General features: G+C 49.2%; 1 protein-coding gene across 7 annotated transcripts in view; it reads left to right on the top strand.

Annotated features, from left to right (window-relative positions):
- Rffl (ring finger and FYVE like domain containing E3 ubiquitin protein ligase) overlaps positions 1–10,220 on the top strand; it is a 70,073-nt gene that overhangs the window by 56,838 nt on the left and 3,015 nt on the right. For 5 of the 7 annotated variants that reach the window (XM_021176217.1, XM_029483016.1, XM_029483017.1 and 2 more), the window contains 4 exons: positions 4,186–4,596; positions 5,897–5,980; positions 6,792–7,002; positions 8,485–8,508. In XM_021176217.1, coding sequence (XP_021031876.1) covers positions 4,186–4,596; positions 5,897–5,980; positions 6,792–7,002; positions 8,485–8,508 — 730 coding nt within the window. The remainder of the gene's footprint in view (positions 1–4,185; positions 4,597–5,896; positions 5,981–6,791; positions 7,003–8,484; positions 8,509–10,220) is intronic. The other 2 variants (XM_021176219.2, XM_029483018.1) reach the window with 1 other exon arrangement.

Here is a 10,220-nt window from a genome sequence, read left to right as displayed (position 1 = left end):
TTAGCTCCTTGGGTACTTTCTCTAGCTTCTCCATTGGGAGCCCTGTGATACATCCAATAGCTGACTGTGAACATCCACTCCTGTGTTTGCTAGGTATAATCTTTTTTAATTTAGATTTTTTTGTTGTTTCTTTCATTTAATCCTCACAGTAACTGTAGCAGCTTTAGAAACTACCAAAACCTGTCTTACAAGTGACAAAAATCTTAGAGTTTAAAATTTACAAAAGAAAACTGTAATGTCAGGCTCCTGGTAATCAGCAAGACACAGCAGCATAGCCATTCTGTTTCCCGTAAGCAACACTTCACTCTCCCATGCTTTAAGTACTAGAGCCAGGATTCAAGCTCAGATCCTGGACTTCAGGCAACCCATAAGCAACAACATTTGGGATGCTAAGCAGAGGATGTCAGGTCATGGGCCCAGGGTCTCGGGAACATGGGGGTGATTAAAACTGCTTTCCTCCCACGCTGGAAATAAGTGCTAATATCTAGCAGGTGTCAGGCATGGCCTGGGTGAGGTGGATGGGGATGAAGGAGAGGTTGCCTCTACTTAGGGGGCTTGCAGCAGGACAGAGAGGTCAAAGCAGGGTACACACAGTCAGACAGAGGAACGCCACCGTGGCCTGAAGCACTCTCTGGGGGATGCAGACAGATCCCAGTTTGGAGAATGAAAGATGTTATTGGGACAATGTTTTCTTGCTCTAAATTATGAATTAATTTTGTAAAGTTCACAGTGAATTTTGTGAATGTTAAGGATGATTTCTGCTGCAAGTATTTTTTCATTTGTAATTTCACGCTTAAATGGATCAGCCTTCTTAAGGGGTTGTCGTTCCCTAGCCAGAGACGTTTAAGACAGCTTCTCTGCAAGTAGTTGGATTGCCTTGATTACATGAGTCTTGCCGTTGTTTTCTTCCTTTCCTTTCCTTTCCTTTCCTTTCCTTTCCTTTCCTTTCCTTTCCTTTCCTTTCCTTTCCTTTCCTTTCCTTGTCACTATTTTCTGTATGCTCAGTGGGTGTAAAACACAGACAACAGCAAAGACTTGTAGAGAGAATACAGGTAAGGTGTGTCCCCTGGGTCCCCCAGGTTCTCAGGCCTGGAGAGAAGGGGCGGTTTTGCCATAAGCTAGCTGTCCTGTCTGTACTGGTGATGCCTGGCTGTAGTGTTGCAGTGGCCTAAGTTTCAGAGGGAGTTCTGGTGCCCAGTCTCTTCAGCTGGACAAGCGTGAGGTGGCGGAGGGGTTGTACTTGGTTGGAATTTGGGCATAGTATTCAGATGCGGAACAGAAGAGTGAGTGGCCTTTTGGTGTTGAGAAGATCAGAGATGGTCAAGAGGGGAAAGAGAGAAATAGCAGACAGTGCCTTCCTCTGCCTTATGCGTTCTCTCTCTCTCTCTCTCTGTAAATATAAATAAATGATCTCTGATATTCAATGGCTCAGGAGCCAGCCAGGTCCAGGATGAAAGTATGGGCCTGTGCACTGCCAGGGATTTGTTTCAGGCCAGCCTGCTGAAGGGGAAAAATCAAGGAGGGTGGTGCCTGGTCAAGGCTGGCCCTAGCTCTTTTTTTGTTTGTTTGTTTTTTGAGATAGGGTTTCTCTGTGTAGCCCTGGCTGTCCTGGAACTCACTTTGTAGACCAGGCTGGCCTTGAACTCAGAAATCCTCCTGCCTCTGCCTCCCGAGTGCTGGGATTAAAGGTGTGCCACCACGCCCAGCCTTGATGAAGGAGTCTCAAGACAGGCTCAGAACCTTTTCCTTGTTACTCTGGCATGACCCATTTGTTAGGATTCACACAGGCTGTTCCTTTGCTCTTTCTCCCCTCCTTTGTTGACAGCCCCTCTTTCTCCCCCCTGCCCCCTACCTCTTGTCTTTCTCTGTGGCTCTGCCACCACGCTCAAGGAGTTTAGCCTCAAGCGCCTCTCTCCCTCCCTCCCTCCCTCCACTTTTGGATCTGTTTCAGAGGCAGGTTTGCCTCAGAGTCCCTGGTGGGCAGGGGCAGCAGAACCTGGGGTGTCGTCCTTACCTTCTGATCTTGTATCCAGAGATATTTGGATCTGGCTGATTGAGCAGCACAGGCTTCATAGCTGTGTCAAGTTGGGTCTTGTCAAACTGCATTGACTTAGGTAACATTCCAAGGGGGGGGGGGGGACACCACAGCTTCACAACACTGAAGCCTCATTTTCAGCCAGGCATTCTGCACCCCTAATACTCAGAACTCCACTTTCCACTTGCATGGCCGCCAGTCCAAGTATTCTTTGCTGGTGTGGGCCACATGTCCTTTTAAGTCTCTGCACAGCTTACTTACTGTCTGGTCATAACAGAGTAGAGAGGGCGCTGGTGTGAGTCCCCATGCAACACCCAAGTTTTCATGCTTTGTCTGGACTATGTGGATGGCACATAGACAAACCCTAATGAGAACTCTCTTAACCCCACAAAAAGGCTGCCCTGACCCTGCCTCTGAGACTCTGTCTTGGGTGTCCTTTTTGTAGCTGAACAGCTTTCCTTATTAAGAAAAAAAAGATGCAGATACATGAACTCGAGTGTAACAGCTAAGTGACCATGAAATGACAAGTTCCTAACCTCTTGAGCAGGTGCCCAGCATGTTCAGGAGTGACCTCTTTGGAGACTGTCTCTGGCTCCAGCAGAGCTCAGATGTCAGTGTGCCTGCACGACCTGCAGCTTGAGTGACCTCGCTGTGCTGTCTGGGACTATGGGAGTGGCAGCACCAGGCAGTGCCAGCCTGCGGGCCAGTCACACTTGTCTCTAAACCGGGACACTGTATGCTTTCACAAAGGAGAGAAGCTAGCATCCGGGTCCCTTGTCCTACCCAAATATTTATCTTGAACTGACCTTGTGTGCGTACCATCTACTTCCCAGCACTCTGAATGGCCTTGCTGGAGCAGGGAAGCCTGCGAGCAGCCTCTGTGGACAGGATACTGAATAGGGAGTAGGCAGCCGGGTCTCTGATTCCGTCCCCGTCCCATTGGCTGCTTGTGTGGGGCTCAGCAAGGCATTATGGCCACCTGGGATGGCATGATTGAGGCCACTGGACTAGTCCCAGCTGCCTTTACTACCTGACCGTGAATATTTCTCCATCCCCTTGTAAAGGGCTTGAGAATGAAATAACAAGCCAGTCTTCCTGTAGCATCACAGTAGATTCTATTAACGCCAGTGTTAACAATAGCTGCCAGCTGAGCATGGTGACATAGCCTGTCGACTCTGCTTGAGCTGCACAGTGAGACCCTATCTCAAAAACCCCGGAGATGTAGCTCAGTGGTATGTCACTTGCCTAGCTTGCAAAAGGTCCTCAAAACAGCCAAATCCAGCAACAGCAGGAACGAACAAACCTCTGTAACCCTTACATGCCTGCTTGCTTTCCTTAGCAGTGAGATAGAAAGGGGCACAGGTAGGAGCTAGATCCCAGCTCCCTCCTTAGGACCCGCTGTGTATCAGGTGTGCCTCAAAGCATTGTTTGCCTAGCTCCACAATGACCTTGGGAGAGAAGCCCTGGTTTCGCCTGCTGCTCACCAAAGGGAAACCGAGCAGCAGAGAGCCCCACGTAGCGTACCCTCTGTGAGGCATTTGAGATGGAGACTTGAATAAAAACGCAGAGCCCTAGCCGGGCGTGGTGGCGCACGCCTTTAATCCCAGCACTTGGGAGGCAGAGGCAGGCGGATTTCTGAGTTCGAGGCCAGCCTGAGTGAGTGCCAGGACAGCCAGGGCTACACAGAGAAACCCTGTCTCGAAAAACCAAAAAAAAAACCAAAAACAAAAACAAAAACGCAGAGCCCTTACATTCCAAATATGGCGTTGCTATTAATAGCTCCAGGTTTGTGTGTGTGTGTGTGTGTGAGAGAGAGAGAGAGAGAGAGAGAGAGAGAGAGAGAGAGAGAGTTCAAAGTTTCATAAGCCTTAAATGAAATTACAGATGTAAACGAATGTGTTGTGTGTACACACGGAATATAAATGTCAGGTTTCCTGTTGGTGGACGCAGACACAGAGTCTGTCACCTCCAAGTGGCCTTTAATCTGAAAAGCCATAGTGTGGCTCCCACCTTGGGTCTAGGGTAGAACAAGAGCTACTGTGGGATGTCCTGCTGGCGGCCCTGCTGGCGGCTAGTGGCCCTGCAGTCCCCACTGCTTTCTGACCTGTTCCTTCAAGCTGATGTGCTCTCGTGTCTCTTGCTCTAAGCAGCAGACCTGCTTGGACTGTAAGAAAAACTTCTGCATGACTTGTTCGAGCCAAGAGGGGAATGGGCCACGCCTCTGCCTTCTCTGCCTACGGTTCAGAGCCACGGCCTTCCAGCGGGAGGAGCTCATGAAGATGAAGGTGAAGGACCTGAGGGACTATCTCAGTCTCCATGACATCTCTACGGAAATGTGCCGGGAGAAAGAGGAGCTGGTGTTTCTGGTGCTTGGCCAGCAGCCTGTAATTTCTGAGGCGGACAGGACTCGTGCTCCCCACTTGCCCCAGGCTTTCCCTGAGCAGCAGGCCTTCCTGACCCAGCCTCAAACCAGCACAGTACCTCCTACCTCACCTGGCCTCCCTTCTTCACCTGCACAAGTCACCTCTGTTCCCTTAGCCCAGGATCAGGAACCTCAGCAGGTAGGAACCACGCAGCCTCTTCACTGCTGTGTCTGCTCCGGGACTCTTTTTCTTCCCTCCACTGCAGTGTGGGAATGGGGTGTCAGGTATCATGTCTAGATGGTGTAAAACCTTTTTGCTTGTTGATTCTAGAAGTGGTGTTTTCTGATCATTAGGCTCAAGCTCTGGCTTCAGGGAGGGTAGGCCTAGTACTGTGTTTTTGTGCAGTTTGTTTGTGATACCTTCATCCCCTAATTAGACTTAAAAAAATTTTTTTTTCATTGCTTCAGAAATACTTTGAGGAAAATCATCCTCATCTCTAGTTTGCCCTTCAGCTTGCTGCCCTTTGACTGATCTAAGTGGCAGGAAAGGAGAACAATGGGGAGCATTGGGGAGGGCCGGCCTTGCTGCTGTCCTGCGTACCGTGTGTGAACAGCGGTGGTCAGCATGCTGTGGGGCTGTACCCTGCCTCCTTGTTACATAGTGTTGCCTGGAAACTGTAAGCCAGGAGCAGCCAGTTGGGTTGGGGGAGTCCACAGTCAACACGTACTGTCTCCACCCTTGGGAAGCCCTGACAGAGAAAGGCTAAGCACGAGACCCGCTCTGAGGTTTGTCTGGGGTTTGTCAGGAGTGGTGGTGTCATGCAGATCTGCAGAAGTCTCTCACTCATTCTGCAAGTCACAGGGCTTGGGCACAGAAAGATTAGGACCTAGATCTCTATCCACTGTTGTCGTCATCGTTTCCCCCCCGCCCCCCTTTGCACTGTGTAGTCCAGCTGTCCTGGAACTCACTCTGTAGATCACACCAGGCTGACCTCGAACTCAGAGATCCACCTGCCTCTGCCTCCTGGGGCAGAGTGCTGGGGTTAAAGGCATGTCCCCACCATGGGCATGAATGAGGTGTTTGAACAAACTAGTGGACACTGGTGCAGAGGCAGAATCATGGGAGTGGGTGGAGGCTGTGGGGAGGGCATTGGGCATACTGTTAAGACAGTCTGCTGGAGAGACACTTTTCACCTCAACTGTCCAGGCTGAGCACAGACTGGTGATGGGTGGCAGCTAATGCCACCCTCACTGCTGGGAAAAATTAGCATACTCTTGTACTTGATGCAGCTTTCCATCCAGTGAACTCTGTGTGTATCATCTCTGGCTGTGAGATTCGGCTGTTAGAGAGCAGGCATTTGTAGTCCTCCTTCGGGAGCCTTGTTTCTGGAGGGAGACGGGAATACACTTTTGGACATTCGTGTGAACTGAAAGCGGCCCATGGTTTGTAAGTCACTGGGCATGTCTGTGGCTGTGATGGCACCTTTCTCTTCCCACAGGCCGTTGGCCATGTGTCTCAGGACCACGAGGAGCCCATCTTCCCGGAGAGCACAGCCAGAGTACCTACTGAGGATGAGACCCAGGTGGGGCCTCTGCTCGGGCTCTACTTTACCTTGTTTCTTTGCCTGGTCTTCTTGGGAAGTTCCTAGGAGCCTCAGCTGACTCGGGTGCAACAGGAGGGTCAGTCTGGAAGGACAGTCCCGAAGTCCTTGAGTCCAGTAGTACCACTCCAGATTAACCTTTGTTGCCAGTCAGTGTTAGCAGGGAGATCTGAGGCTACAATAGAGGCTAGGGAACCTGCGGGCCCATGCTGAGTTCCAGTCCTTTGGCTTTCTAAGAGCTGCCAGAGGCTACCCTGTGGGTGCTGCTGTGAAAGCCCTGTCACTGTCCTGTGGTCTAGGGTGCAGTAACCACTGTTGGGGAAGGAAGGAAGATGATGAGGCTTTCAGGCCTCAGCCACACAAGGGCGCCCAGTACAGAGCATGGTTCTGAGGGGCCAGAGAGCTTCGGTGAGTCCATGCATGGAGTCCTGCCAAGGGAGTCAGTACTGAGGAGAGGCAGTACCACATCTGGGGTTTCCTCAGGAACCCTGAGTGGCAGGACAGTTGTCTTCTTTGAGGAAGGGTAACTGGTTCAGGATGGTAAACAACTTGAAAAATACTGTCCAGTATGTAGTGGAGGCAGCAGCATTGAGAATCGGGGCCCTCTGGCCAACTAGTGCACCCTGTATGCATATTATTGACATGTCAGTGTGTGGCTGTCTGCATAAAGTACATGATGGGGCAGGCAAAGACCAGTCTGTCAACAAAGTGCATTCTGATGAGTGCCCTGGGCTCCTTGAGAGCTTGCAGGACCCAAGAGCTGAACCACCTCATCTCATCTTTGCCATTGCAGTCCATTGACTCAGAGGACAGCTTCGTCCCGGGCCGGAGGGCCTCGCTGTCTGACCTGACCCACTTGGAGGACATTGAAGGCCTGACCGTACGGCAGCTGAAGGAGATCCTGGCTCGTAACTTTGTCAACTATAAGGGCTGCTGTGAGAAGTGGGAGCTGATGGAGAGGGTGACTCGGCTGTACAAGGATCAGAAAGGACTCCAGCACCTTGGTGAGGACTGTTGGGGTGAACAGAGCCCTCTCCGAGGCCAGCCTACATGTGGTTCCTTTAGGAGAAGCCAGCCTGCACATCTGTACTTCTCGAGCACAAGACTGGGAACAGGCACTGAATACACAGTTCAGTCCTCAGAGCAGCCTGTGCAAAAGGCACTGTTAGTGTTACTCTCTCATTGGAGAGCTCCTAAGGCCAGTGTCTTCCCTCTGACACCCACTCCATCTGCATTCCTACCACCAACACTATTTAATTTGAATCAGTTTTGGGTTGGAAAACAGATTCTTGAAGCCTGTAGTGCACTTGGCCTTCTCTTTGTGTTAACTTCCCAAAGCATTTTCCATGGCGTCCTCTCCGGCGCCTCACACTGTCCTCAGGCTGACTCAGTGTAGTTGTGTTTGTGTTCAGTGCAGAAACATCCTGCAGAAGAAACTTGGCTGTTTTGCTAGGCAAGCACACTACCACACAGCTGCAGCCCCAGAAAAATAGCAACAACTTGGGGTTTTCTTCCCTGGTGTTAGGGACCAACCACCCAGGGTCTTGTTCCATGTGCTAAGCAATCTTTCAATTCTTTTGTTTTGTTCTGTTTTGTTTTTTGTTTTGAACACAGAACCATCATCTTCCTTTTTTATCACTAGCTGGTTTCATTCTTCGAGCATTTTGATTCCTGTGTGATAAATGGCCGTTAAAGCCAAGCTTCAGGCCTTCCTCTAACAAAATTGAATAATTTAAATCAGGGAAGTCTCACTGCACTGGCTGTAGACTTGGGGCCTGACAAGGAGTCTGTTTTCCCTTTGGGATTATCTCAAGAGTCCTAAAGACTTTGGGAGTAGTTTTTAAATTTGTGGTCTCACTTTGTCCCTGGTTGGCCAGAAACTCACTATGGAGATTAAGTTAGCCTCAGACGCACAGAAGATCCATCAGCCTGTGCCTCTCACGTGCTTGGGATTGAAGGTGTGCACTGCCCTGTCCTGTCCTGTGCTGCTGCTGCTGCTGCTGCTTTTTAAAAGCATAGTCTCAAGACATAGCTCAGGCTGGCCTAGAGCTCAAGATCTGTCCTCTGTTTAGTGTGCTGGATCACAGGCATGTAACACCATGCCTGACGATAATATGATAACATATGGGAGCTCTGTCCAGAATCCTTGGCTCATAGAAATAGTCAAATTCTACATTCTTCTTTACCCCACTAATGGCTTCAGAGGCAGCATTAAAGGGTATTGTGTATGTGCAGCGTCCTCTCAGCTGACCCATTAGTCACTGTAGACCAGTGGCTCTGCATTTCTCAGAACAAAGTCGATGGAACCGCAAGGCCTCCTCCACGTGACTTCTCTGAACACAGTGAGGAAGGCAGGCATGTGTCTGGACTGCAGCCAGGTCCTGTTCTCAGGGCAGAGCTGACTGGGGTTAGTGACGGCAGGGTGGTGGGAGACAACCTTTGTGTCACCAGACTCCTATTTATACATCATTTTCTTTCCTTTTCAGTGTCTGGTAATGAAGACCAAAACGGTATGTAATTGTTTCTGTTAAAGATAGGCTGAGGCTCTTAGCTGTTTTGTCCTTCTGACTTCAACTCTGATGATGGCTGTTCACAGTTTTAAGAATCCCAGGGAGGCTATAGGAAAGTAGAGTCAGGCATTGCCCTTGCCCCACCTTATGAAGGAAGCTGACAGCAGCCGAGGGGCTTGGCTGGACCGGATCTGACTCCCTGGGTAGGGAGTATTGTGCTCAGTTCCTCCGAGCAGTCTGTCTGGAGAGAGTCTTAAACATCCAGAGGTATCACTGAAGTTTTTATGTTTTTGTTTTTTTGAAGATAGGGTCTGTCTGTGTAGTCCTGGCTAGCCGGGAACTCACGATGTAGACCAAGCTGGCCTCAGGTATTTGCCAGCCAAACCAAAAAGCACAAGGGTGGTGACCTGAGAGCCCTTTTTGAATGGTAGCTAAGGGGACAAAAGAGGTGGATGCCCTCTGAGCAAAAAATGCATATCCTACCTGGCTACCTTCACTCCCACCAGTGTGTTAAAGGCCACCACTGGGGGTATCCTCAGAGCACACTGTAGAACTTGTTTGCCTGTGGGATGTTTTCACATATATTATACCCTTTTCGAAAGCCTTGAGGGGCATGGTTGTAAATTTCCCAAGAGAGAATATTCTCAGTAATGGTCTAGTCTATAGAGCACTTTAAAACTTTTCTAAGTAAAATGGTCCACTGTGCAGAATAGGCAGAGCTGAGCTTTCTACTTAGTCCCTGTAATCATCTGGGTTACCCCACCCCAATAATTCCAGGATGAGATTAATCTATGTGTCACCATCTTTCCTTCTCCCCATTCCTTGGAGAATGCTGACCACTGAGAGGATGTGTTTATTATAGTCTCTCCTCAGTGAAGTAATGACTGAATTTCTGTAGATGACGCCATCTTGTTTTAGATATGCGTGTACCCTTCTAACCTCTGTATGAAGGCCACGGGGGTTTTAAATAGGCTGAACTCTCTCAGCCAGCCACCTGCTATGGGAAGTGTTCTTTGACTTGATGTGTGTTTCATAGTTATGTATGAGTAGCTACATGAAAAAGTTCCAGAACCAACAAACTAGCAATAAATGTAAACGAGAGGACTTGTGCATTCAAGTGACTTTACTTTTTAGACTAGTCCAGAACAGAAAAAAAGGAGGACTTACAAGCAACAGAGAAGTGGCGAGTTGCCAAGTCCTGTTGGGAGCAGCAGCTAGTATGAGAACAATTTTGTTTTATGGCTGCTTAGTTTGACACACAGGAGACAGGTGGGCTTTTGACTACTTAGCTGAAGCAGGAGAGTAGCTGTGTCTATCACTAGAATAAGCCTAAAGTTAGTATTTATTGAGAAGTCTGGGCAGTTAATAGTATCTTGATAGTCTGCTCTTGGAGCCCTTATCCAGACAGCCATCATGTCTATGCCTCTGATTTGAATGTGGACAACCTCAGCAGCCCTATGTCCTTGGGCAAGCCACTTAGCTCTAGCCTACGTTGTCTCATCTGTAAAACCCACTTTAGTACCTCTGGGTTAACACAGAAAGCTCTTAGGACCCTGCCTGACACATGGTAGGCAGTTAGTCAATGTGAGCAGTTATCATTCCCTGGGCAGAATGTTTATTATCAGATGTTTAAAGAATACCTACCTTGTGACTCATGTTTTGGGAATTCAAAGATAAGTATCTGACCTCAAAGCATAAAGCAAATGCTAAGC

The sequence above is a fragment of the Mus caroli genome, chromosome 11 (assembly GCF_900094665.2).
Source record: "Mus caroli chromosome 11, CAROLI_EIJ_v1.1, whole genome shotgun sequence".
Taxonomy (NCBI): Eukaryota; Metazoa; Chordata; class Mammalia; order Rodentia; family Muridae; genus Mus; species Mus caroli.
Note: the sequence above shows the minus strand (reverse complement) of the source record. Positions and strands in the feature narration are given on the sequence as shown.